The sequence below is a fragment of the Haliaeetus albicilla genome, chromosome 26, assembly GCF_947461875.1.
Source record: "Haliaeetus albicilla chromosome 26, bHalAlb1.1, whole genome shotgun sequence".
NCBI classification, from domain to species: Eukaryota; Metazoa; Chordata; class Aves; order Accipitriformes; family Accipitridae; genus Haliaeetus; species Haliaeetus albicilla.
The window spans coordinates 4,292,347-4,319,538 of NC_091508.1; the positions used below are offsets into that span (position 1 = coordinate 4,292,347).

General features: G+C 50.2%; 3 protein-coding genes across 7 annotated transcripts in view; 2 read left to right on the forward strand and 1 right to left on the reverse strand.

The window, feature by feature from the left end:
* The window catches only part of CCND3 (cyclin D3), a 48,194-nt gene extending 45,119 nt beyond the window's left edge, over positions 1–3,075 (forward strand). For all 4 annotated transcript variants that reach the window (XM_069770957.1, XM_069770958.1, XM_069770956.1 and 1 more), the window contains exon 5: positions 1,208–3,075. In XM_069770957.1, the coding sequence (XP_069627058.1) occupies positions 1,208–1,369 (162 nt within the window). In that variant the 3' untranslated portion in view covers positions 1,370–3,075. The remainder of the gene's footprint in view (positions 1–1,207) is intronic.
* Positions 3,076–4,857: 1,782 nt separating this feature from the next.
* On the reverse strand, positions 4,858–7,951 carry BYSL (bystin like). Its single transcript, XM_069770953.1, has 7 exons — positions 7,663–7,951; positions 7,408–7,570; positions 7,168–7,306; positions 6,695–6,828; positions 6,393–6,553; positions 5,746–5,848; positions 4,858–5,507 (listed from the first exon to the last, which is right to left on the reverse strand). Exons 1-7 carry the CDS (start codon positions 7,934–7,936, stop codon positions 5,159–5,161), a joined length of 1,323 nt encoding a protein of 440 aa, XP_069627054.1. The 5' UTR covers positions 7,937–7,951; the 3' UTR covers positions 4,858–5,158.
* A 100-nt stretch (positions 7,952–8,051) lies between these two features.
* MED20 (mediator complex subunit 20) lies at positions 8,052–12,695 on the forward strand. 2 transcript variants are annotated; one of them, XM_069770959.1, is made up of 4 exons: positions 8,052–8,143; positions 8,277–8,431; positions 10,101–10,354; positions 12,044–12,695. In XM_069770959.1, exons 1-4 carry the CDS (start codon positions 8,130–8,132, stop codon positions 12,257–12,259), a joined length of 639 nt encoding a protein of 212 aa, XP_069627060.1. In that variant the 5' UTR covers positions 8,052–8,129; the 3' UTR covers positions 12,260–12,695. The 2 variants fall into 2 exon arrangements, with proteins under 2 accessions (XP_069627060.1, XP_069627061.1); XM_069770960.1 differs by lacking the exon at positions 8,052–8,143 and adding an exon at positions 8,527–8,730 and having other exon boundaries at positions 8,208–8,431.
* The last annotated feature ends 14,497 nt before the right edge of the window (positions 12,696–27,192 follow it).

A 27,192-nucleotide genomic window follows, 5' to 3' on the forward strand; every position in this document is an offset into this window, starting at 1 on the left:
CGGATTCCTGGTAAGAGATTTCGGTGTGTGACAATATCCAGCGAGCGTGCGTGGCCCTGCGGCGTCCAGCTCGGCTCTGGCCACGAGGTGCGAAATGCCACCTCTTACCCCTCGGTGAGAGCCCAGTCGTGGTGTAGGAGCCGGGCTGGGGTGCACCCGTTGGCGATGCCTCCCGTGGCTCTCGGTGCATCATGGTGCTCTCCTCCAGAGTTTCCTCCTCTGGTTACAGCTTGTATAGGGAGAAAACGGCGAGGGGTTTGCTTTTATTACAAGTGATAATGCCACTGCTTGCAGTCCCCTGCGCCTTCTTGTTTGTGTGGCTGGTGTCCCCCCCAGCATAGGGTTCCCTGGGCCCCGGGGAGCTGCGGGTGAGTCACACGGGCTCTCTGGGCAGAGAACAGGACGGTAAAAGCCTCATGAGAAGCTTCGTGGCCGCAGCACCATTCTCATAATGTGCTGGCATCGATGGCACTTAGTGTTGTAGGGAACACGTGGCTGGGGCGGCTGTTGGGTCTGGGAGGGTTGGATCCAGCTGCCTTGGAGATCCCCAAAGTGACGCAGTGTGCGTCAGCCAGGGCACCCAGCGGGGATTCACCTTGTCCTGGCTCGGACGTGGGCAGGGACGGGAGGAGGCAGAGCTGCACGCAGCTTCTCTGCAGCGGGTGGGTGACCACAGAGATGCAGGACCAGACCGAGCTCCGGGAGACCTGGGTTGTAGGGCCTGGGGGAAGCAAGTGGGGCTCTGCGGTCCCTGTGTGCACCCGTGCTGCTGCACGCCGGCCATCACTCATGGATCTGGGAAGTCTTGGTTGTAAAAGGTTGATACCAGCCTGCGCAGAGCTGTTCGGCTCTACCCTCGGTCGTCAGCAGCAGCTGACTGCCATGATGCTGAAATCACACGCCGCATCCAGGCACGAGCCCGGATGCTTTGGGAAGCTCTGATGGGCACAACGTGCATTCCTCAAGAATGTGGTCAAGCACGGAGGTGGGGAGAAGACAACCAGAGTGTTGGGCTTCTCCTGGGGAGGGGCCTAAAGCACAGACAAGCTGGAGATGCCCCTTGTCAGAGAAAGGCTTCTTTGTCTTGTGTGTTTAGATGCTCCCGGGGCCAAAGATGTAGCCCAGCAGCTGCTCAGAGCTATTTATAAGGCTCCCACCTCTGAGCAGCAGAGAACTGAGGCCTCTTGTCTTGCTCCCTCTCCCGCAGGACTGCCTGAAAGCCTGTCAGGAGCAGATTGAAGCAGCCTTAACCGAGAGCCTGAAACAGGCGTCCCAAACCCAACAGGAATACAGCACCGCCAAGACTGCTGCTTACTCGGCCAGCCAGCCCACCAGCACGCCTACAGACGTCACGGACATCAACCTGTGACCAGCCTCCCCTTCCCGAGAGCTGCCCAGCCCTGCCGCGACAGAACCTCGCCCTGGACACCGAAAGGTCGCTGCATCCCACCTACCCATCCGTCAGCCCCCTCCATCTGATGCCTGCTGAGGATTTGTTCCGCTCGCTGGGAGCACAGAGCAGGATCTGCGCTCGTCTTGTCGGAGCGAGTGGCCGGGCTGGCGGAGCTCGACGCCGCTCGTCGGCTTCTGCAGGTGGCCGGGGTGAAGCGACCATTTTCGTGGTGGCAGGGCACAAGAATAGCTGGGGAGGGGGAGCACGACCCAAAATGAAGTTGTAAAATGTTTCTCAGTTCGTGTTCCTCGTAGCCTGGCTGGCCGCTGTTCGCCATCTCCTCGGGGGTGTTTACTGTGATGACTTCCAGCCCCGTGCGGGCCATCAATAATGGATAGCGAGCCTCTTACCCTGGCCTACGTGACCAAAATCTATATAACCCCTCAACTTCTCTCCCCGGGCTGGGGTGCTACGGGCCCACGTGGCTCACGAGAGAGAAACGAGTGTCCGGGAGGAGGGAGCAGGTGCTTGTTGGCCCCTTGGTCCCCATTGCTTTGTGCCAGATTGCTGTGGCTCCTGGGGGGGGTGGCGTGGCTGCTTCTGCTTGGAGGGGAAACGTGTGGCTTATTTCTTTTTGCCATTAGATTTGGGATTTGTGGGGTTTCGGCTTGTTTGGGGGACGTGCTCCCCGTCTGCGTGGACAGCAGAAGTCCTCGCCTTGGGGAGCAGCCTCCTGGGCGAGGTTTGGGTGCGATCCCCTTGGCTTTCCGCTGCCCCACTGAGGCTGCTTAATTTATTGTTAACTGCTGGGAAATGGAGAGGGAGGAAGACTTTGCAGTTCCTTGGTGTGGGGCCTGGATGCTGGTCTCCTCTTCTTCCAAAAGAGTGCCTTCACCCTTCGTCCCTTTCCCTAGCTCCCTGGGCAACGGGAGACTCTCACTTGGAAGCTGGTTGTTTTTTTTAGATAGCTTAGACATCAGACTAGGTTTTAAGAAATACATTTGAATGTGCTGCTATAGTCTGAAATGCATCTTCACTCCCCCAAGGCAGGGATCTCAGATCGCATTCAGGAGGGGGCTGCGTCGCATGTATCTCCGTGTGGGTCCGCGTTGTTTCCTTATAGGGTGGATAACTTGCTGCGCACTTGAGTTGAAAAGCAATTACTGCATTTTTGTATTGGTGTTGATCCTGTCTGTTAGTTTTTATAAAAAGTGTTTAAAAAAAAAATAATGCTGCTTTTCTAAGAGAAAAACCATTAAATAGTAGAATTGTATTAACCAGGAGAAGCCAGAGAGATGCTGCAGGGATGGGAGGCAGACTGTTGCTGCTTGGTGACCTCTGGACATGTGGATCTGTGGCTGTTGTCCTCCTGTGGGGGATGTGGAAAAGGAGGTAGAAATCTTCCTTTTTGGATGCCACTAGAGACAAAAGTCTTATCAGGTGGAAAAAGATGGGGCTGCTGTTCTTCCACTAGCCTGATTTGTTAAGGAGAGCCACCTGCCGCTGACTCCTGCTAGCTGGGGGGCGTGCAGAGCCTGTCTGTACAAAAAAAAAAAATTTTTTTTTTATATATAAATGAGTTTTAATTTAAGAATAAACTGGTTTGGTGTTCACATGCAAGAGTCCCGCTGCTGGGAGAATCAGAGGACCGTAATGTTGCAATAAAGTATTTTAAACAAGTATGTACGCCTCAAGGGTTTCCCTTTGCGATCCGCTCCATGCTCTGCCTTGCAGAGCTCCTGCCTCTGCCCCGAATCGCTCTGGAGCGGGACCCCATCAGCTGAGGGATCCCCTGGGGATGCTCCCAGAGGCTCCAGCCTTGCGTTTCCCGGGGCTGCAAAAGCAGGATGAAACAGGGAGCAGGCAGGCAAGGACACCACCAGCCGCCTCCAACCCCGCTGAGAGGCGGAGGGGAGATGCCGCAGAGCGGCCGAGGGACACGTTGCCCTCACCGAGGCCCTGGGGCAGCTCACGGATGGTGGTGGATGAACGTGGAACCCAACAAACATCTTCCTGCGCGCAAGGCGCCTGCATGCAGAGCGGCTGCTGGAGAGGAGGCAGCAACTTCACACCCCCGGCAGCTCCAAAGCCGCCCTCTCACCCATCCAGCAGCTTGGGCGGTGCTGCAGGGTGACGAGAGCGTGCTGGATGCGCTGCGCGAGCCCGGGCTATCTCTCGTGCTCATCGGCTTCTGGCTTCTTTAAAGAAACGAGATAAAATCAGAAAGCCAAGGAAAAGGCGCTGTGGTGTGCAACCAGCCTGGGCGGCCGGGCTTTGCGTGCTGCTCCACTTCACGTGGCTTCTGCTGCTGCTGCTGTCAAGGGAGAAGGTGCCAACTCTTGAGAGAAGCAGACAGGAGGCAGCCGTCCTCAGCGCAACCTGCTGCTGTTGGAAGCTGCAGGGCCTTTTCTCCACGGGCCATGCCTGCAGGACTTTGTGCTGGTTTCAGGGGCAAAGCCAGCTACTTGCAACGTGCAAACCTCGCAGCATCACAGCGTCACCGTCAGCACTTCCCCAGGGTAAGCACAGGACCTCATGGGACATATGAGGAAAAGCCCCTGCTGGGTTTTCCAGCAAAGGTGGCAAGAGTGTGTGGGCAGGTTGCCGCGAGCAGGCCAGGCACGTGGCCTCGATGGCCAGGCAAGGACAGCGGCCCCGGGGTGCCAGGGCTTCACTAGCCTTGCCGAGTAGAGGTGAACCCAGAGGGGCAGCTGGGGAAGCGAGTGTTTCAGGAAAATCCCTGGGGAAGGGGGACGGCTGGCATTTTGGAGGCAGGGTGGTGGTGGGGAAGCCAGGGTGCCAGGCAGGAAGGAGGGCCCAGGCCATGGGGTGTCCAGGTAGAGGGATGGGGGAAAAAAGAAAGAAAAAAACCCCCAAAACATAACCCAAAAAACAAAGGCTGTCCTATGCCCCAGCCTGCTTCCAGCCCCTGTGAGGAGAGGGGCTCTCTGGAGGATTTTCCCCCTCTGCTGCCCCCCACGGCTTTCCCCTCTGCTCCCAGCACTGCTGGGCTGCTCTTGCCCTCGCTTCTGCCCACAGCCACGCACACTCCTCGTGGTGTCCTGGCTCAGGCCCTGCTGCTGGTGTGAACCAAGCCCTTGGGGCTCATACACCAACAGGAGCATTCCCTGCCCCTGCTCCCTGAGAGCAGTTTTGGGTTCTGGGAACAGTCTGGAGGTCCCAGCCCTGTCCCCCCAACCACCCAGGTCCTGCTCAGGGCAGGGAGAGCCCCCAGCCAGGACACAGGGAGGGGCAAGGGAGTGCACAGGGACCCCTTCTCCCTTTGCAATTTGGGGACAGCACCGGCAGCGCAAACTTGATCTGCGGCTCTGCGAGAAGCCCAGGGCTGGTGGCTTTGCTCTGCCACCTGCTGGGGACAGGACAAGTTGGGGGACAGGGCAGAACTGTGCAGGGATGCAACCACAGAGAGGTGTGTGCAGCTGCGGGGCAGAACCACCCCTGACTGACAGACATGGCTTGGGTTTTATTTTCCAATAAAGAAACAAGCTAAACCCTCCCGGGTGCTGGTGGCACCAGGTTCCTGGGTGGGACAGGGGCTGCTGTGCCCTGTGACAAGCAGCCCAGGGAGCAGAATCCAGCTGTATGGGCACAGGCTGCCCCCTGCGCCCACTCGGAGCGGCAGGATCCCGGGATGGATGCTCCTACACACCTCCCCACAGCTTCGCTCATGCACAGGGCTCCCAGCTGCATCCAGCAGTGTCCCAGGAACGGGTCAGGCTGCAGCTTTTCCCTGCCTCTGCCTGCTCACTCCATGGCCACGGGCTGCTGCCCCTCCACGTCCCTTGTCTTGGAGTTCACCAGCTCCCTCCGGATCTCTGGCGAGATCTGCGGATGGCTGTGGAACTTGAGCAGCTCAAGCAAAGCCTCCTTCTGCTCCGAGGAGAGGTCCTCCTTGTAGCGCTGGGCAAAGGCCAGGAAGCTCTGGTGCCACAAAACGGGCAGGACCCGCTGGTCCGTGCGGAAGGCCAGGAAGTGGAAGACGAGGGCATCCACTACGCGGAAGGGCAGGGCGTACTTCTTGTCGATGAGCAGCCGGAGGAAGATGCTGTTGGCACCGCTGTACTGCATCTCGGCGATCTTCAGCATGGCCGCGCTGTGGGGACAGAGGGAGCACTGAGGTGAGGGCAGGCCAGGCAGGAGCCACGGGGCACCAGGCACCCAGATGGAAAGATGACAAACCCAGCACTGAGCCTTGAATCTCAACCCCAGAGGGAGCAGAGCAAACCCCCCCACCTCCGAGATGCCGGAGAGGCTGAAGGACAGATAGGAGGCGTTGCACTGGTGTCCCTAAAGGAGAACCTCTGACCCCCTCCAGCCTCCCAGCGCATTACCTGGAGTGGAGAACGGGGATGGAGCACTTGGTGAGGATGCTGCCGATGATGATGGCCTCCCGCAGCGTGCAGGTCCCCGACTCGCACAGGGGGATGAGGATCCCTGTGGAGGAGGAAGAGTCAGGCACCGCCTTTCTCAATCGCAGCAGGCAGAACCCTGTGATTAAGCCCCCTTCTCCTATCCCAGGACACATCTGACCCCAGGAAATAACAGCTCCCCCAGTAGCTGCTGTTACAGGGGTCGCAGCATCTCCCTGCCACGCAACCAGCCCTGAACCACCTCAGGGTGCCAGACAAGACGAATATCACTCGAGACAGTTCGTAAACTGCCATCAACCTCCAGAACCCCCCCAATACCTGCTAGCACTCGCTGGCAGCGCCTGCGTAAGCCTACGGGCACTCATCACCCTTCCACCCTGAACCCTGCCAACAGGCCCCTGGGGGTTTGGAAGCCGCTTTGTCCACCGAGTGGAACTCCCTGTGTGTCTTTCAGGTCTTCTCCTCCCCACTGAGCCCCCAGGGCCACACCACGCAGGGGAGAGTGTCCTGTCACACTGGGCAGTGATGTGCAACACACACACCCACTGAGCTTCCCAGATGGCAAGAGGCTCCCAGGTAGGAAGGGCAGCTCTGCAGGGAGTCCCTACCTTTGAACCAGGCTGCCGGCTTGAACAGAGCCTTCTTCAAAGCCATGTAGAGGTGAAAATTGAGGCGCTTATACTCAGCAATGTCATCCCTGACCCGTGGCAGCAGCACCAGGTTGTAGAACCGCTGGGCCATCCTCTCTTTCAGGTTGGATGAAAATATCCTGGGAAAAGCAAAGCACAAAGTGAGGGGTGGAGAAAAGAGGCCAAGCAGGGGACAGGCTGGTATTTTGTAAATCTGGTTCCAGTTATGGAAAGAAAGAGCAAAAAAATCCCACGTCAGCAGCTCCCAGAGCTGACCTCACCTGGTGGCTTGGTACATGGCAGCTGCTGTCCACGTCTCCGGCTCTGTGATGTAGAGGATCTGCTCCCAGTTGGACAAGGCAGGAATGATTTTAAATGCCTTGGGGAGTTTCCCGCTCCTGTATTTGGACAGCACCTTAAAAGACAAGGATACAGGCCAGGCCATGACATATGGGCACTGACAGCAGGGCTGCGGGACTTGTCCCATGACCACGAGAAAGTCTTCCCCTTCCTTAGCATCTCTAGCAAGGAAGGACCGTCCCAGGTCCTGAGATGGGACCATCCCAGGACCACCCCGAGCACGCTGCTCAGGAGACTGTCGCTCAGAAACTCTCTAGGCCCTTCAGTGGCCGATACTACACAAACTGCAGTTAATCCACAGAAGCGCCTGCGCAGAGCGAGGATGGGGACAACCTCTCTGAGGCAGAGTGGGCGCAGAGGCGGTGGCCGTGGGGCTCAGCAGCTTTGCCCTTACCTCTCTGACACCCCTGTAAACCTCCAGGACACGGGGATCCAGCTGGGGCATGGGGCAGCCCGATAACTCCGACAGCGCAGTCTCCACCTCCGTCTGCTTCTCCGTGATCTTCTCCATGATGATGTCCGCCAGTGTGCGCCTGGGCCCAGTGTGGGAAGGGCGCGAGTCAGGGGCCGGACTGGGAGGAAGCGGCAGCCGCCACCACCGCCGCTCCGGCCCCTTCTCCCACCGCATCCTCACCTCAGCGGCGGGTTCTTGTTCATGAACATCTCGATGGCTTTCTCGTCCTCGGGGTCCACCACCACCTCCCCGCAATACTCCCCGCTCCGTCCTGCCGCCGCCGCCTTCTCCAACGAAGGCCACTCCTCATCATCCTCCGAGTCCGAGCCGGGCACCGCCGGGCCTGCGAAGGGAGAAACGCTGGCTGAGCCTCGCACCCTTCGACGCCCGGGGAAGGGTTGGGGGCGAACCGGGGGACCGGGGGGGGGGTCTCACCCAGGGCCGTGCTGCGCTGCCTGGGGGCGGCGGGGGCGCCGGGGCCGTGCTCGGCCTCCAGCTCCTCCTGCTGCCGCCGCGCCTGCTCCAGGATGCGCCGGGAGAGCCGCGCGTCCACATAGCCTTCCTCCTCCTCCTCCTCCTTGGCCTCGGCCTGGCCGCCGCGTCCCTTCCCCCGCACCGTGGGCCGCGGGGCCGCCTCCTGGAGAATCTGTTCGGCCAGCGGCAGCATGGAACCGGGACCGGGGCCCCGCGTCCGCCGGGCCTTGGGCATGGTGGCGGGGTCTGAGAGACGCTGACCGGCCTCGGAGGGACGGGGACGGGGACCGGGACCGGGACCCGAACTGCCGCTGCCGTCCGCTCCGCCACCGGCCGCGCGTGCGCTTTGTCCCCGCCCCTTCCGGCGGCAACGTCGTCCCCGCCTCTTCCGCCGGTGCTTCCGTCCCGGCGGGGCGGGCGGGCGCAGGATGGGGGTCACCTGGTAAGGACGGGAAAGGAGGAGGAGGGAAGGGGGGAGATCGCGGTGAGGGGCTCCCGGGGGGCGGGAGGGGAGCCGGGAGAAGCCGCCGGTGGGTCCCGGTTGCCCCTCTTGACTTCCCCGTCCCGGTGCCCAGCGTGGCGCAGGTGCCGGTGGCGGAGGGGAAGAGCCTGCAGCAGACGGTGGAGATCCTGACGCGGAAACTGGAGCTGCTGGGGGCCGAGAAGCAGGGAACCTTCTGCGTGGACTGCGAGACTTACCACACCGCCGCTTCCACCATCAGCAGCCAAGGTCAGCCCCGGGAGAGCCCCGGGGGGGTCCGGGTCCGGGTCCGGGGGTGCCGTCAGCCGGCCCGCAGCTCTTTCTTCTCCCGGTGCCCTTTCCAGCTCCTTAACGTGGCGCCCGGGGGGTGAACCCCGGTGACAGGAGGGTCTCCCGTGGAAGGAGCGTCTGCTGTGGGTGAGGCCACGGCTTGGACCGGGACCGGGACGGTCGGGGCTTCTCCCGCAGGTCGTGGCTGTTTGATTTATCGTGGTGGGGAACGAGCAGCCATCTCGCCGCCCGCAGAATGTCTTCTCCGCCCGCAGGAGGTGCCTGTTGCGGTTGCCGTCGGCCTTTTCTCTTCTCTGGGAGAAGGAGCGTCCCTGTACGGGGTCCCGGCGGAGCTGGGGAGGGTCGGCATGGGGCACGGACCGGCCTGCCGTGGCCGATGCTCTCTGCCCGGTAGCAGACACCCGGCCGTGCCCGTTCTTCCCGCTCCTTAGCACCGTTTTTCCCTCTCCCTGCGTGTCCCCGCGTTGCCCTGCCCTGGGGATGGCCCTGTCGCGGTGGGGAGCCCTGCCTTGAGGATTCCTGCTCCAGCCTCAGCAGCCGTGTCGGGTTATCTTTGCTGTCAGCGTTATTTTTCCGTGAAACTTCAAATGCTGTTTCTGTTTGAGTCGCTTTGGAGGCCACGTTTTGGTCCGGAGAGGATGGGCGCGAGTCTCCTGGCAGCATCTGCCCGTCTCCGAGGGGCAGTCACTGGAGGGCAGGCGGTGGCAGCCAGCCTGCAAGCTGGAGGGGGGAGCGGAGCTGAGCACCGGCTCCCGGGACAGTAGGGAGCAGCTCTAAGGGCTTCTGAGGCATGAGGTGACCCAGGTCTTTCCAGGGGATGTGCTCAGAGGACCCCAAATCCCCTCTTGACATAGCAGGGCCTAAAACTGCTCAGAGGTACGGCGTGGCGTGCTCACCTCAGGGGCTGTTCCAGTCTCTTTATCCCTCCTAAGCGCCCCTCGATTTTCACATCATTTAAAAACGCTAAGGCAAACATCGCCGCTGTCTCTGCGGCTGCCTTGGGGCTCGGCTCCGCCAGTTTGCCCAGACAGATCTATTTGAAGCTACCAGAGCGGCTTTTTGCTGCTTTTTTTGCAGCTGGAACTTGCACGGCCACATCCCTGGAAAGGCTTTTTTGATCTATGTGGATAAACGAGAATTGTTTCCAGCTTTTAAAGCATGATATAAGCCAGGGCACCCTGTTTTCCAGAGCGTGTCTCAACACGTCCTCCCCAGGCAGGACTGGTGGGTGAGGGGGAAGAGAGGCAAAGCCCAGCCTTCCTCCTGTGACCGTGGGCAGGACAGTCAGCAGATGCCCAGCCCCATGTTTGGGGATGGGAGGTGGGTGCTCTTTGCTGACCCCCTTGCCCCAGCCTGCTGGGGATCTCGCGTCCAGCTCACTCTCTGGTCTCTGAGTTGTGCTGGCAGAAGATTTTTTTTTTTCCCCTTTAACTTTAAATCTTAAGAAGGAGACACAATCTATTCCCTGAACAGCCGGATAACATAAAGCATGTATGAGTGGTACAAGGACCCTGGAATAAAAGCAACAAGGAGGACAAAGGAAAAAACAGATGCTTCTTTTTTTAAAAGCACATACAAGCGCAGGACTGTTGGTTTTACAGCCCAAATACCATTGCTCTTATTTCAGGGCAGACAGGCAAGCTGATGTACGTGATGCACAACTCCGAATATCCCCTCAGCTGCTTTGCTCTCTTTGAAAACGGTCCCTGCCTCATAGCAGATGCCAACTTTGATATCCTTATGGTGAAGTTGAAAGGCTTCTTCCAAAACGCCAAGGCGAACAAGATAGAGAGCCGGGGCACCCGCTACCAGTACTGTGACTTCTTGGTGAAGGTGGGCACAGTTACGATGGGGCCCAGTGCCCGTGGGATATCTGTGGAGGTAAGAATTGTCTTTGAAGGGTATGAAATACAACTACAGACAGGGAAATCCCATTTTGGAGGTTAGAGAAGAAATCCCCCATCCTTTCTGTGTCTCGATCGCATTGCTTGTTGCTGGTAGTTTGTCCTAGATGCGTTCATGTATGCAGCAGGCAGGGTATTTATCTCCTTTTCACAACAAGGTTTAATTCAGGCAGGTACTTTGGGGCTCAGCTGCAGCTATGGAAAAGCCTGTCATTGAAGTGCCAATAAACAAAACCCTGAAGGGATGCTATCAAACTAAAAAGCTGCTTAAAGTCCTGATGCACAACACTAGTAGCGTACTTCAGGTTAATAAGCGTACCAAGGGGGACAACACAACCTCTTCAGCTGCTAATTTGATGCTGATTTGGGTTTTGCTTGCTTTCTCCATCTCGAGCAGACACAGCCCCAGGAGAGCAGGGCCCTCTTGTCCCAGGTTCTGCTCACGCAGTGTAGAGATGGTCTTCTCCTCACCAGAGTGCTTTTGGCAGGCGTCAGTCCTACCCTGTGGCGTGCCAACCTGGATTGCTGCACCGTGGGCTTGAAGCCTGCCATCAAACAGCTTCCGCTCTTTCTGCTCAGTGCTGTGACTGCTGATGAGGCTCGAGAGCATCGGCTGCCAGCTGCTGACGGGTGTTTCATGGGGTGGAGGCTGGGCTGAAGCAAATTCTAAAGGAAGATCCTTCAGTGTACACGAAGGGGCATGGGAGGATCTAGGAAGGCATTTGGGGAGATGCTTGGCTGAATACAAGTGTGAGTCGAAGGCTCACAAGCTGTGGACAAGCCTCAGCTGGGCTGAAAAACATCTCGGAAAAGACAAGGAGCTGGGCTGCGCTGGTATGGGAAGGGCAAAGGTCAGACTCCAGACATCTAGAAATATTGGTGCCGAACAGTCTTCAAGATAGCTGAGAATTAGATGCTTAGAGGTCTTTCAAAATCAGAGCTTATGCTTTTTCTAAACACACAAATCCTATTATCTGATATACAATTAATCAGGCAGGCGTTCCTAGCCAGCAGGGATGAGGATTGAGAAATGGCTTATTTCTTCACTGCAATAAACACAGATGTTGTAGCATCAGCGTTGCTATTGACCTGGGGTTAAACAGAAGCTTTTTTTACCCTAAACTTGAGTTCAGGACCAGATTTGCCAGGTGGTCTGGCTGCTTCTGGTTTGGTGTAGTAGTTTTTTTCAAGGTTTGCATTAGGACCTACTCCTGATTTGGGACCAGACTCATATTTAGTAAAACGCTTTAAGTCCTTAAGTCCCAAGGCTTTTTCCAGTACATTCCTGAGAGATGTCACAGCCACACGAGTTGTTGACTTACCGGCATGTGGGAGTGAAGTTTGGTTTTGGGTGGGATAAAGTTAATGTGGCGTTTGAACCAATGTCCCCAAGACATGTCCCAATCCCCACTATTGGGGATTTAATAAAAGCAGTGCCCTTACAGGGTACATTTTACCTCCCCTTCCTTTTTGAAGGGATTGCTTGCATGTTCCCAGCGTGTCCTGTTCATTTATATTTGTCCATCCTTGTTATATGCTAAATATTCTCAGATGTTTTTTATGAAAAGCATTCTCTTTCTAGCAAGGTAGAGGGAGGAAAGCGCGTTGCCTCCTGCGTGGTTATTGTCCCTGCTGCGAGCTTCAGGGCTGTGGTTTCTGTTGCCAGGTGGAGTACTGCCCCTGCGTGATAGCTAACGACTGCTGGAACCTGCTCATGGAGTTCATGCAGAGCTTCATGGGGAACCACACTCCCGGCATCCCGTCCGTGTTTGGCACCAAGCACGACAGCATCTACAGCCCAGCAGACACGATGGTTCAGTATATGGAGCTGTTCAACAAAATCCGCAAGCAGCAGCAGGTGCCTGTAGCGGGGATCAGATGAAAGGACTCCCTGGAGCCTGGTTTAGAGCAACTGCATCCTCTTTTCTACCTGCCCATCTGGATCAGGATTCCCTCCAAAAAGTGGCACTGGCGGCAGCCCAAGGTTGTTCTTTTTTTTTTCTCAATCTCTTTCCCATGTTTCAAAGCAAAGGTCTTGAATGCTACGTGTATTTCTTGTTGTCCTCCTTCATGGTTTTGAGCGTGTCTGGGATCAGCCCTGTGGTTCTGATGGTTCTTTGTACAGTGCTTCGTGCAGGGGATTACTGCTTGTTGGCAGGAGGGAAAAGGAGAAATTCCAACCAAATGCATGCAAGGGCAGAGTTTCCTTGACTGCGAACAGCTACATGAGAGATTTTTTTTTAAATTTTTTTTGGATACCCATGTGAAAGTGTCTTGTTATTTTTCATCAAAATAAAAAAAGCTGTATTTTGTGAGGAGATGGAGTCTTTCTGCACAGCAAGTGTTGTGCTGTTTTGTATTGTTTATTTACAGCTTTTGAAATTTTCTGTTGCGTGGAGACAATTATTCAGCAGAGTTTTATCTTTGATTTGGTGCAAGAGCTTTATACCCCTGAAGCAAACTAATTTCCCTGTAGCAAAATCTACAGGAATTCTTGCATTCCTATTATGGGTATGTTCTTAGCTTGCCTTCATCTTTTATATCTGATGGGAGTATTAAAATCTTCTACCTCTCAGATGATACCGATGAAGCCTTGTGATAAATAAATAAATAAGCCTGGCAGGAGCCCTCTCATGCATTGAAAGAGAATACCAACTGCTTTGTCGCTTTGTTTGAAAGGTAGGTAATAAATGTCCTATCCCTGTACACCATTTCTCATTTGAGAAATCTTGGTGACTTCAGCGGATTTAATGGAGTAAGGAAGGACTTGGGGAGTAAGAGCGAAAAATTTATTATAAGACTTAATGATACAGTATCACTCAAATATTTTTTTTAGTGGCGATTTATTTTTACAGCAGGAAAACCAGAGAAATCAGATCCCTTTTGAGCAATCTGTCCCCTTGATTTTACTTGTTCAGTACCTGTCCAGCTTGTAGCTGTCATTTTTTCTTCTCCTCCCTGCTCCACTCTGCTCAGTCTCAGAATACGCAGAAACACCCTCATTCAGCCACAAACCTTTGCACTGAGCTTTCTTCGTGGTTCCTGGGAAGGCTGTGTGTAGCAGGGTTCCAGCTCTGCAGCCCGTATGCCAGACATAAAGGGCAGGCGTAGAGAAGGTCTAAGGATGGTTCTAGGAAGGGAGGTTTGCAAGAAGGACGGTGGGTTCCTCATGAAGAAGCAGTGTGTGTCTTGCTCGCAGAAAATATTGCTGGTTCCTTCCCAACATGGGGGTCTTGAAGACTCTGAGGAGCAAGTAAAACAGAAATAGATTTCTCCTAAATAGATTTTTCCATCTGAAGCAGTGGGGGGAAAAGAAGCTGTTTTGTTACTTGATTTGCTGACTGGTGGAGAACTAGTTATTTAGATATGACTTCTTTGTGATTATCATTTATACCTGTAAACCTAATTAACTGTTAGAGTGCCTAGAGCTTTTAGTGTGGGCATTTAATAAATTTAATCAGCACTGGGTCCAGAAAGATCTGGTTAATGAGCCATAATAAATGGCATAATGTACCGTAAGTGTGTTAGAAATTCCAACATGCTGAATATACTGGATTTTTGCAACTCTTAGCTCAAGTTCATGACACGTGCGCTGACTTCAGTGGGACTATTAATTTTCAGTGGTGAAAATTCAGTGAGAATCTGACCTGCTGTCATTCCACGTAGTTAAGCGTGGCTGGCAAAACTTATGAAAACAAACTGTAGTCTTTGTAGGGATAGTTATTTCTGTCCTGTTTCCCATTTTAAGTCTTAAGGTTAAAAAAAAAATACCTTTTAATGGTCAGATTAGTCATGCTGAATGTTGCTAATGCTTTATTAATTCCCAAAAGATGCGTTCTGTAACCAGAGATGTCAAAACTCCAGTCACATGTCTTAAAAACATAAAAAGTGTGCTGGAATCTCTGGGGACTTCTGTGCTCTTTATTAATACATTGTACTGTTCCTAGAGTAATAAAATGGGACCCCTTGAGCTACATTCTGCCTTCAATTACACCATTACAGCCATTGACGTCAGTAGGTTTCCACACGTGTAAGGATGGGTAGGATTTAGCCCTTTATGTCTTAGCAAAAATGTCTGTTGTTGTAACTGTGTTCTCTGAACGAGGGGATCAGCTGCTCCACATGAGGGGCTGCTTTTACTCTAGGGCTTTTTACTTTCTTGATGGACAAAATGACTGTTTTTCAATCTTATTAGCTGCAGTAATCCTCCTCATTCTGGCCCCCCCAGCATCAGTATGGCAGGTTAACGTGGCTTCGAACATGCTAGTCTGCATCTTAACAAGTCTTCAGGGGGCTTTCAATTGTGTTACATTAATGGATTGAACCAGTGTAATTGAAAACCACCCTAATTTTGCCTGTCAAGGCATGGTCTGGAAGGTTGTTTTCCTGTTGCTCCCCAGTGTTTTCTCAGAGAATGAAAGACCTAGAGGGAGAGGTGGCCAAACTGTAGTCCTGTACCACTGTGGATCCTTTTTTTCTGCTTCTGCACCTCTCAAAATCACTGGCAGTGTTGTTGCTTTCTGTGAGTTGAAGCCTGACCTGGAGGGGACTGGGGATCTTGGGGATGTGGGTCTCAGCCTTGCATCGTCATAGCTTTCCCCCTCCTAGCTCTAAGTAGAGGCCAAGTGACGTTACCGGTGTCACTAACGCTTCAGTGGCAGAGAGAGAGTCCAAGTCTCACTGCTACCCTGGGGATACTGTGGGCTTTTGTTCTGGTTTGTGCTGTGGCATTTTTTATGAAGTACTTACATAGCAGCTGCACCCTGCTAAGCTTTACAAAGAGAGTGAGGACATAAGGGCCTCGTTAATCTTCAGTTTTAATTCTCAGCAGATATTACAGACTGGGGGCTCATTGCAGTGGGGAGCTGTTGAACAGTTGAGAGGTGTGTGACTGTGGATTTCTGTGCAGGTAGTGGTTCAAAACAGACCAGGCACTGGCCAAAAAGGGAAGGTGTAGAGAAAGGACGACAAAGCTCACAGGAAGTGGAATTTGTGGGAAGGCTGGCTGGTGCAGGAGCTCACAAGGAGACCACCAGGCTGTGGAGTGTCCTTGTCCCGTGGCAGAAGAAAGCAGGCTCCCACCTGTCGCAGTAAATGGCGGCGCTTTGCCTCAAACTTACTGGGACAAGACAGGTTGGGGGGGAACACTTTGTCCCTGTGCAAAGGAATTGCGTCTGTGACACCGCTGACCTGTGCTTCGTGTCACCGGTCCTGTGTGGTCCATGACTGCTTGCTTGCAGCTTTGCCCTGGCTCAGCGCTGCCCAGAGAGCAGGACCGGCCGGTCCCTGAGGGTACCTCCTGCAGGCCGTGAAAAAAGTTGAGTTGTCCCAGTGGGTGCAGGTGACTCCCAAGCGTGGCTGTCCCTTGCTTGGGGACAGGCTTCTCCCCCCCCTCCCCGGCCTCAGCGCTGACGTCCCTTTGTCTCTCACAAAACGCCTTTCCATCCCCTCATGGTGTGTGACCTGGCGGCCTTCGAGTGACCTCTGGCAAAGGCCAGTACGGCTCGGGGGCCTTTGTGTGCCACCAGTGCTGTCTGTGGCCCTGTGGGGTGCCCACCCCCATCACCTCAGGGTCCCCGTCACCTCAGAGCCCCCCGTGGGTCCCCCCCGTCACCTCAGGGGCCCTGTGGGGCATCTCCCACCCCACACAGCCACCTCGGGGGCCCCGCGGGAACGCGCCACCTCCCGCGCTGCCCCTTTAAGAGTCTCTTTGTCTCCTAAACATCCTTATTTACCCTCCTGTGACTCAACCGAACTTCAGCCTGGGATTCACAAAGCCCGGTACGTCACCGTCCGGGGCCGGGCCCGGGCAGTCCCCGCCCCTCGGCGCTGCCCTCCCGCTACTCGAGCGTAAGCCATTGAAGAGCTCTCCCTAGCGGCTACGTAGAGTTCGTAAGCTCCGCCAGAACTCTGTCTGCCGCGGCGTGGGCTGCGCAAACGACGTCCGTCGGCGCTCCAGCCTCGCCGTTAGCGCCGTGCTCCGCTCTACGGAATTGGCGTAAGCACCGGCGCTGGATGGGGAGCGGGGCGAGGGGGAAGGCGAGAGCGTTGTGTGGCGTGCTCTCCAGCCAACGGCGGGGCGGGGCGGGGCGCGGCGGGCGGCCAATGGGCGGGGAGAGGGCGTGGCCGGCGGCGGTTGGGGTGTCTCGCGCTGGGTGACAGCTCGCGCGTGCTGATGATGGCGGTAAATAAAGGGGCCGTTGGGGGGGGGGGGGAGGCCGCGACCCCCCCCGAGGGCGAAGTGGGGGGGGGAAGAGAGGCGGGAGGGCTGAGGGAGGGGGGGCACCCCGCCGTGAGGAGGGTGCTGAGGGGTCCTTGGTGCCCCCCCCCCAAAGGGCTCCCCCTCTCGGTGCGGTTGGGGGGGCGCGGGGAGGGGGGGGAGAGCTGAGGCGGACCCCGACCCCCCCCCGCCCCCCAGCCCCGTCGGCCGCCGCCTTTGTCTGCGGGCGGGAGCCCCTCGGCGGCTTCGCAACTTTCCCTTTGTTGAGACGCGGGAGCGACCCCCCCCCCCCTCACAGACACCCACCCCCCCCCCCCGGGACCGGCCCCTCACAGGGGGCTCTGGCGGCCCCCGCCGGGGGAGGGGGGGGAACAGCGCCGGGGGTCGCGTCCCGCCGTGGGTGGGTGGGTGCCGCGGGTCGTGGCCTTGATGCCGGCGGGGAGGGGGAAAGCGCCTTAAAAAAACTCCCCCGTAACCCCCCCATGCTGTGGACGGGAGGGGGTGGAGGGGGGAGAAGGCACGAAAAGGGGGAAAATCGGTACTGGTTCATAATTATTAAAAAAAAACCAACAAAAAACCCTTGTGGGTTTTGTGTCCCCCCCCCGCCGCAAAGGTAGACAGCAGAAGTTAATGACGGGGGGGGGGGTCTGGGAGCATGTTGGGTTTAGGTCTCTTGATGGCGAGCGTCTGCCTCGGGGAGCAAAGCATGCTTTAAAATCACATTTTAAGCATCATTCGAAGCAGAGGGGGTCGCAGCGAATTTATGTCCCCTCCTGCGAATGCTCGAATGGCCGAAGAAAATAACTGCTTATGCGTACGAGCCCCTACAAACAGGAGTCAGTTTTAGAAAAGCTGCTAATTTTAGGAAATGCGCCTGCTAATCGTGTTACGTGCGGCTGTACGTAGGAAAAAGCAGCATGACCTGTGTGTCAAAACAGCTCCTGATCTCCAGGTACAGTCAGTGAGAGAATATTGACAGATGTGATGAAAGCACCCAGTTATTTTGAAATATGTGTGTGTGGGGGGGAAGTGTCTTTACTTTTCAGAGGTTCACTTGTACTTTATAATCGGGGAAAGATGCTGCGAGCTCTTGAAGTCGCTGAGCTTGTCTCGTGAGATATGTTGCAAAATTTAGTCCTTTTCTACGCTGCTGCTTCAGAGAAGATGCTCACTGGCACCTGAGGAGCATGCGGTGAAAGATTTGATAGGCGCTACCGATTCCTCAGCCCCGGCAAAACTCTAATTGACTTGGGCGGGAGCTTCTCCTGAAGTAGCATCAATCGTTCTCGTGCGAAGGCAAGGCAAAAAATAGGGACCAGATTAAGAGGGATGATAGGGAGGTGGGACTGGAAGCAAAAATAAGGCGTCTGGGAGGGGGAGGATGGGGGCTGTTGGTGGAGATGAGGTCTGAGCTGCTGCTCGAGGAAAGGAGACGCACGGCTGGGACGTGAGAACGAGGACAGAAGAGCTGCGGGAGCAGGGAGGATGAGAGCGGGTAGATCGCTGGAACTGTGAATATAAAAACTCTCTGTGGGTGTGAACGCTGTGGATTAAACTTGCCCTTGGGTTAAACGAGTGTCACTCTTAACAGAAGTGTCTGGAGTTGCACCCGGTCTACAGCCGGCAGTAAATGCAGTGCTGGGGTTTGCGTTGAATTTCTGCTGCTCTGCCTTTGGCAGCTGCACTTGGGGGTTGCTGTTGTTTAACAATTGTCAGATAGGTTGTTATGATGTTAAAAAAAAAAAAAAAAAGGAGAGGGCAACAAAAGCATTTGGTGGTGTTTTTAATTGCTTTGAAAATAGGCTAGGTGCAAATATTTGAAAATTACGTGCCAAACATGAGCAGCATTTGATGTCTCTGAGCTAGGCGTGCTTTCAAACACGAGGCTGCAAATGGTAAATGCTTGTTTATTTTTCCCCCTAATCATTCTTCCTATTAATACGAGCTGACTTCAAGTGAAAAGGGCGTTTTGAAGTTGGCAGCTTTTCAGGTCTGGAATAATTCTTGGTCTTGTGCAAGTTCTGTTTGTTACAAAGAATTTCGCTTGTTCAGGAGCAGGGCTTAACAATAGTCACATATGCAATGGTTTATAGGCTGTTACAGCTAGTAAGTCAAAATTGGGGATTTATTTAGCTGTTGTGTGTCCAAAGATCGTTAGTAAAGAATCTGTTGCTGCAGTTCCTGCAGAGATTCAGATTTCATGTGGTACAAAGCCCTGTGGTTGACAAGACACGCTGGAGGCCTGTAAGAATGGAGAAATTGTGAATAAGCCTCATGTGTTGTGGCTTGCAAAATGAAACAGCGCTTGGTCTGATTAGTATTTGGATTGGTAAACTCGAAGGGAACGGCAAAGGATCTATCTTTCGTGTGTTGTACTGTTAATCATGGGAATACTGATGATGATAAAAGAAAAAAGGGCACATTTAGCTTGGTGTATTGCCTCTCTGCTTCTGGGTGTGAAAGCCTTGAGTGCAGTTTTCTTGCTGCAGTGGATTTCTTGCAACTAATCATAATCCTTCGCTTGGTGTTTGCTTGTTTGCAGCGCTCTGTCCACATCAGTCATTGCAGGTTGTTGTCTACAGTGCTAAAACACACTTACTTGTTAATTGGGTTTTTTTAAAAGTAGTTACTGTTTTGTCTCAGCACCTAAGAATGAGTGACAAGAAGCACTTGTGGCAAAGGTGATATAAATTACTGAATGTGTCTTTTAAGATCCTATTTTTATTGGCCTTTTTTTTTTCTTTCGTTAGCTATTTTTATACTGAAGTTTCTTAGGACTTCTGCTGGGACTCATAAATTGAAATTTAGTGTTTTCTCGTCCCTTAGAAGATGGTAGTGGATAGATTAGAATAGCTAGGAAATGGAAATACTACAAAATTCAGCTTCTGTCTTATAAGGTGCATGTGGATTCTTTCACATGCATTTTTTGCTTTGGGGAAGTGTGAAACAGTTTCTGAAGTTGACCTCAGCTCTGAGTCAAAACAAAACTAAGGTTTTTGTTTTAAAATTGTTTGTTAGAAATTAATAGAGAGATACTAAGATAAGTAGGTTGAAAACTTTGCCTGTCACTGGGCACAGCAATTCAGATCGAATGGGGGAAAAGGAAGAGGGAGTAGCTCACTCTGAGCTGCGTGGTGGGACATGCTCCAAAAGATCCCCGCAATCATTTATCTTCTGCGCAGGAATCCTCTCCAGCGGATGAGAGACACTGCAAGTTTCCCACTTTGGTTAACAACCTTTGTGGTTTTCATCTTGAATATTTCATCAAGGGTTGGTTTTGTTATTGTTTTTTTTTTTCCTTTGGGGAATGAAACCTTCGGAGATGTTCTTGTCTCAGCAGCCTATTGTTAATTGCTCAGTGTATAAACACTTCACCTTTCCTAAACACTTAACCACAATGAACAGGCTGTTGAGTTGATGCGGGTTAGGTTGTATAGAAAAAGGCCCCCCCCCCTCCAATGTCAGTGAATGGAAGACCATCTTTGTTAACATGAAACCTTTAACAAATCATTGCTCTGGTGTGTACTAAGCAAATTCAACAAATTGTTTAACCGAAACCACTACTATTTTAAAATCTGATTTATAGATCAGAATGTCTCGGTTGTTTGTTCGTATCTCCATGTATACTGACACTAACGCTCTTCACTTTTGTTTTTATTAGACTTTAGATCAAAGATGGCTCATGCGAGGCTGTTAAGTCGTATGTGGCTTGCGAGCCATTGAATTACAGCCCCAGCATGCAGGCTTCATCATGTAACTGGCAGCAGAGCTACGAAACAGCTATAACATGCCACTGAAACAAAAAAGATTAAAGTGGGAGTGAGGGGAGAGAAGGTAAAAATGGAGGTGGAGATTCTGTCCTTTGCCAGTGTTGTAGGGAAGTAATTTCTAACTGGTATAAAGCTAGTTATTTGTATATTTGCAGTAATTCATATCATAGCATATTGAGGAAAATGCAAATTAAAATGCACACTCTGTTACACTGCATTCTGCTGGTTTTGAAGGGAAAAAAAAAACCTTTACTTTTTGCTTCAGCATTAGGAAGTGAATTAGTATCTTTAGTGGACATAGGTAGAAAAAAAATAAACTTGGCTGCTTTGAGCTAAGTGGTGTTAATTAGCTTTTTGCTTACAAGATAGTAATGAGTGCACATTAACTGTTACACCTCCGATACATTACGAAGATCAGTATGAAATCCCTCAGAAAATGGCAAACTTGTTGGGGTGTACCTTGAGATTTTTTAAAGAAGGCTCACTAGGTAAATTCCTTTAGGTAATTATAATGTAATTCACTGAGAAGTCTGTCCTCTCAAGAACTTTACTGAGAAAGTAGAAGAAAAACACAGGCAGCTGTCTGAAAAACAGAAGCTTTTTTCAGTACATCTTCGTTCCTCCTCATGGTGCACACGCTTGCTTTCTTGTCTTGCTGCCTTGGCTGTGTAATTCAGCCGCGTTTTCAAATGAAGACAGAAAACTGGAATACGCAGATCTGACAGCTCAAAGTTAGTATGAGTGCATTTGAAATGTATCTTGTGTAACATGTCAGTCGTGACAAATGTACTCTTTTAAAAAAAAAATTCTGACTGAGGAGATGCTTTCTCAATGTTTTGTAACTTTGCTAACTGAAATGCAAAAGGGTGCTTTAGCCAAAGCAAAAACCACATACTCAGACACAGGAATCCCTACAGAATGTTGGAATTACTGCATAACATGCTCCCTCTTGGTCTTTAAAAGAAAAGAATAGTTTGGTCTTTTATAGTATACTTGGGTGTGTAGTATATATCACAAAAACTTTTACACTCAACCTCTAACCAAGTGTACTGAAAAAGAAACTTTTTTTTTTTCTTTTCCCCCTCTGGGTGAAGCCAGTGGCAGTTTTGAAAGAACCAATTTAATGGAGAAAAGCTTTAGTGCATTTATGTTCTTTTCAGGCTTTTCAGTCAAACCATGGAAGATCAAGTCAAGAGTTATGGGCCACAGCTGTGTTCCTCCATTGAGATCTTCTATAGGACATCAGCTGAGCTGATTAAGAAATGGTGACCACAGCTCCATTCCCTTATTCACTCTGAAAGGCAAATCCGTCCACTTGATTGAGAAGCATTGCCTTGCAACCATATTTTCCCATTCACTTTCAGTGGGCGGCTTAGATTTGATTAAGAAATACTGTCCTATAATTACATTCTGTCCCTCTCTCTCATGCTATGAAAAGCCTCTGAAGACAATTCAAGGTTTTGAACTTTAAATAAAAATGGTATGGAAGGAGGGTCTTTACAGCTTGGCTAGGTGGGTATGCAGATGAAGTGATAAGTAGCTTTTAGCTAGAAATACTAAAAGAGTATCCTAAGAAGGGCAGTCAGTGCTGGCTTATGTTTCTGTACTGCTGCGGCTTTGTTCCCCACTTTCCCGGAAGGGATCAGTGTCTCTAAGCCTGACTCCATTCCAATAAGTTTGTGACAAATGGGCTTTCCTTTTCTTCAAACAGCAAAACTGTATTTTATATTAAATCCTTTCTTTCTTTTGGCATGATGGGACCTGGTTCGTCTCTTGCCTGATGCTGAAGCTAACTTTACCCACTAATTTTAGATAGTTTAGAATTTTACATTATGTTGTATATTAAATGTGTTCCAGCTGAATAACAAGTGCCTTGTGTATTAAGAAAATGATAGAAATTTGTGGCTGACTTCAAGCTTGAACATTATCTGCATAAATATTGAACTGTAGTCTATCAGAATGAATAATTTCTTCATACACTAAACTTTAGCAAATACAGTTCGGCATGAATGCCTTCCCCCCACCCCTGCAGATTTGTGTAACTCGGTGAAATGAGGAGCTAATGTCATTTTTGACTAATTGGGGTTTGCATTTATCTTCACTGTGGGGTTTTAGTACTTGACAGTAGTTGGTGGGTTTTCTGGGTGGAGGGAGAGATCTAAGGATTGATTTAAATAGACTATGTGTCTATATATTTGCATGTGTGCATGTATCTACAGATGTATTGCTAGAACTGGACAACACGATCTGCTTTTGGATGCCTAGGGGTTTTCTAATCATTAACAAACAGTGAAAAATGATACGTTCTAATTCAGAGATTGTGACTGGCTTAGTATGATCCAGAGGGCTACTTAAAGATGAATTAACCAAAACTTGGATTGTGTGTTACTTAAAAAGAAAAACCCATCATCTGATGGGGATATAGATTGGTGGTTGGCTGCTTGGTCTGGGAACCCACAGAGATCTGCTGCCTGTAGCTGTCAGGGTGCGACTAAACCATATAATTTCAGCATCACGCTCTTGGAGGAGTGATGCCTCCAGTTCTTCCATCCAGTGACCTTCATTAGTAGTTACAGGGTGGTTTTGTTTTTCCTTCTTCAGGGAAACTTCTCGCTGTCCCATCCATGCCTCCTCTCATGGAAATGCAGAAGGCAAAAGCAATGAATTAAGGCAGCTCATTGATCCAAGCTGGCTCCCTTCGAATTAAACGGAGAGAGTGATGGCTAAATATCTCCACCTTCTGCCAAGAAACAAAAGTATGGGGGAAGGCTGCTCCTCGCTTTCCTTACTAATGCTGCAGAAGGGAATGTCAGGAGGAGGAGGAGGACATTGAAAGGGTGATTGCTTTGATACCTGCTTGGTGGCTTCTTCTACATTACTTTGTTGGCGTGTAGTGAAACCGTTTGCTGATGGCATGGAAATTTTTGGTGTCATATTTGGAATATTTCATGTAAAAACAAGCGATGCTTAAGTGTACGCTGGTTGCTGTATGGGAGGGCTTCACTGCCTGTCTCTGTAGAATTGGTCGTGTCTTCTGCAGCTGGAGAAATGTAAGAGGAACAGAAGCGCCATGCTGGGTACAAAGGAGCAGGTTGATGTGGATAGCTGTTTCTCTCCAAGGAGAACAAAGGGGTTTTTTATGTGCTTAAAAACCACACAAACATGAAAAACTTGTTTTAATTTTAAGGACAAGTCTTCTAGACTTAGAATAGTATTAATTATTCTGAAAAAAATCCATGTAAAACTCTGCTGTTCTTTAAAAAAAAAAAGTTAAATCAGCTAACTGTTCATTCAGTGGAGTTGTGAGAAAGAACCCTTAGCTTGGATTTAATGATGTTTAATCATTCTTTCAAAAATACAAAGGAGGTACTAAAAGCTGTTCAGCTAAGCTTTAAGGAACTAATAGCTATAACTCAGATTCAAAAGTGATTTAGTTCCAGAGGTAAGTCTATAATCCTACCAGTCATGAGTTAATCTGTCATCAGACTAAGACTAGAAGCAAATCTATTTAACTAAGAATAGTTAATTCACCTGAATGAGAGCAAGGATGAAGATCCTTCTCAAAAGAGTTAATTTATTTTGAGAAAATGTAATATTCATGATACAGAGTGAAAATAGTGTTTTTTAAAGGTAGACTGAAAAATTCTGCTTTGAAATTTGCACTGCTCTTTTTCTGAACTTTTCAGGATGGTTCGGTAGCATGGCTGCCCGACCTGCTGTTTTGGACATGGTGGAAATGAGTGAGTCAGTGAATAAGGAAGATAGTGTCCTGTTTATTATAAAATTGGAAGGTTTTAGGAACAGCTTTTTGAGGCTCCACCAGATCGTGGTATCAAAACCAAATTCCCCTCTCCCTCTTTCCTGTCCTTGTCTTGTTGTCATTTCATCTCAAGACAAATTGATGTGATGAACTCTAACCTCTCAGTAGGATAATTTATTAAAATAACAGATGCTATAGAATCAGGCCTGAGTTGATCTTCAGTTCTTAAAGAAGATTAACAACCTGATATTTTGCAAATCGTGTTCCTGTTTCCTACCTCGTTCTGTTACGTCGACGTGTTGTGGTGAGGACAAAGGCACTACTCAGATAATGCCTGTAATTTATAGAAAAGGATTTCAGCCAGAACAGGATTCATAATGTGCAAATTAGGAATAATTCCATCGGGGGGGGGAGTGCATTTGAGCAAGTGAAATTGTTCCTTATGTACTGGAAAATAGAGGCTCAAACCTTGTGTGTCAGCTGGCAGGCTGGACATTGGGAAGGTTGAGACTGAAAAAATGCTTAGTTTTATTAATGTCACTTTAGGTCTCCTTTTGCACACCTAGGAAGAGGAGGCTTTGCTGTATAGATTGTTTTTTCCGAGCACAAAACAGGCACATTATTTGAGCAGAGCAAGAGGACATGTAAATCTCTCTGTCTAATTCTTTGTTGACAAGAAAACGAAGAAGACCTTGGTCCAGCCCCACGGTCCAAGTGAAGGCTGGGTCAGATCATTTGCTGCTTCTAGAGCTGAGGACGCAGCAGCACCCTCCCGTACAGGGATGTGGGCATGCGTATGGATGCTGTACAAATAAATACTGTTGAGCATCTTGGGCTGATGTCTGGTTTTTGTTGGTTAGACAAATAAAAAAACAGAAGTCCTTGCTGCATTTGGGTAATTTGGTCATTATGATTTACTCCATTTACCAGTTAACAGCATTTATTAAAACCCATAGAAAATTTTCTAGCTGCTGTTCTGTTTCACTCGCTTGGGGTTTTAAAAGCCCTAATAGTAGCTGATTGGCAAGGGAAGGAAAAGAAAATGATGGAGAGGTGTGTCGAAACCCTTTGCTTTTTTCATCTTCTTGTAATCTCTGCTCCACAAACGTATCGAAGGCACCTTTCCTGCTTAAAACATAGCAAAATGTGACTGTGGAATACTGTACTTACATTTAATACTCTATGCCTATTCATTACGGCTGTGAAGATAATAAGCCACAGCCTGCTGGGGTTGTCTTGTTCTTTATTGCTTCAGTAGATGGCACTGACATGTTCATTTGACTGATTGCTTTATGTGTTGTATCAGCTGTGATGTTGTTTTAGATTAGTTAATAGTCTGTCTAAGATTTTGCCAAGATGAATATGAATTAAAATGGGGGAGGAAGAACAGCAGAGGACTACCCATAACTTACCAAGTATTCACTCTCTGGTATAATCCGTCTTTGTGTCTATCACAAAGAGATTCTCGAAGAGGCTGTTAGTCTGCTGCTGAATACCAGGGCTGTTAAATTGATCTCTGCTGCAGCCGTCAGTTTTGTGTGCGTGAGCAGCAGCGAGAGGATTCTCTGATGTGCTGGAGCTAGAAAACTTCACCTCGTACCTGTGCAGTGAAGGGCTTTGCATTTGGTTTGTTTTATTAAAATTGCATGTCTTTCGATACAAAAGTAATGGGGTTTTGCAAATGATGGGGAAACGGAGCAAGGTACTATAGGTCAAAATGTAACTGGTTCTGACCATACCAGTAGCAGAAAGTTATGTTTAATTTTGTTGATGTTATTGTGAAGGCAGGAGGCAATTGTGCAGCATTTTCCCTATCAAAGATTGAGTGTGTGGTTTTTTATATTTTTAATATATAAAGTCTGAACTATTGCTGTGATCCTCAACTCTGAATGTATTGTTTATGTGACAGTTGGTGATAAATGTGATATATACTGAACGTGAAAAGTAATGTTTAAAGAGCATGGTCAAAAGAAAAAATGCTTTCTGCATTCTGAAAAAATGTAGCTTTTTGGCTGCATTGTAGTAGGCCATGATTAAAAGGAATAATAAGGTAGGGAAAGTGGGGACACAAGAGAATGGCTGTTTATCTCCTCTATTCCTGCTTTGTTAGGCCACGTTGAAATATAACATGGCTTGTTTTGTTTAACTTGTACCTTGTTAATTATTCTTAAACTGCCTTGTTCACTTGTGCACAGGTCCTGACCCGTGAATACGTAAGCACGTACTCTATCCATTTGAGCAGTCTCACTAAACTTGAATACTTGCCGAATTGGGCAGTGGTAAGTGTGAAAGGAAACAAAAAGACATTGCTTTTGGTATGAATCCCGACAGTTTGGGGATGGTGGGGCGTAAAAAACTGAATTTCCAAATAGTGAAAATTGATGTAGCTCTCTTGACTTGGAGTCAGTGCCACTAATTTTGCATCCGTTAAAGCTCTGTTACTGTCTGCTCTGGCAGAGAGGGTTTCAGGGGTGATGTTCAGGGGCAAACATCTAGGAAACTTTAAAATGCTACAGCATGTCACTCTCTGATGTTGTCACAATTATGGAAATAGAATTTGTTGGGAATTCATGGGTTCTATAAAGCTGGTTGCTTGACTCATAAAGTGAAATTATTACTTTATGTTGGGCAGTTAGCATCTACTTTCAGACTGTTCTAATGCAAAACATTTTTTCATGTTTCTGATAATTCAGATTGTATGTATTTGCTATAATTGCTTCAGGCTTCTACAGATTAAGTACCAGTGGAATTACTGACTCTTTCCCTTTTGGACTGGTTCACTAGGACTGGAGGAAATACTGTGAATTGTTTTAATGTACAGCGAGTGACTCTTTTATACAGTGTATCCATATCGCGTTTCCCAGCTTATTAACACTTCAAAAAGCCAAACCAAAAATAAAACCTCAGAAGCTTATGAAAAGAAAGGGGAAGGGGGGATTTTACGCGTTGCAATAAATGAAGAAACATTAACTTCTAGAAAGCCATGAACTAAGAAGTATACAGCATTTTAATAATGCTTTTTAACATCCAGGGTTGTTATATAGTAACTTTCCACATTTTCAGGG

What these genes read in the sequence shown, in the direction of transcription:
- BYSL (XM_069770953.1), bottom strand. Translation starts at nt 7,936, where the DNA reads ATGCCCAAGGCCCGGCGGACGCGGGGCCCCGGTCCCGGTTCCATGCTG. An exon ending in GCCATGTACCAAGCCACCAG is followed by an intron (nt 6,554 to 6,694) that starts GTGAGGTCAGCT and finishes TGCTTTTCCCAG; the next exon opens with GATATTTTCATCCAACCTGA. An exon ending in ATCCCCGTTCTCCACTCCAG is followed by an intron (nt 5,508 to 5,745) that starts GTAATGCGCTGG and finishes CTGTCCCCACAG; the next exon opens with CGCGGCCATGCTGAAGATCG.
- MED20 (XM_069770959.1), top strand. An exon ending in TTCCACCATCAGCAGCCAAG is followed by an intron (nt 8,432 to 10,100) that starts GTCAGCCCCGGG and finishes CTCTTATTTCAG; the next exon opens with GGCAGACAGGCAAGCTGATG. An exon ending in CCCGTGGGATATCTGTGGAG is followed by an intron (nt 10,355 to 12,043) that starts GTAAGAATTGTC and finishes TTCTGTTGCCAG; the next exon opens with GTGGAGTACTGCCCCTGCGT.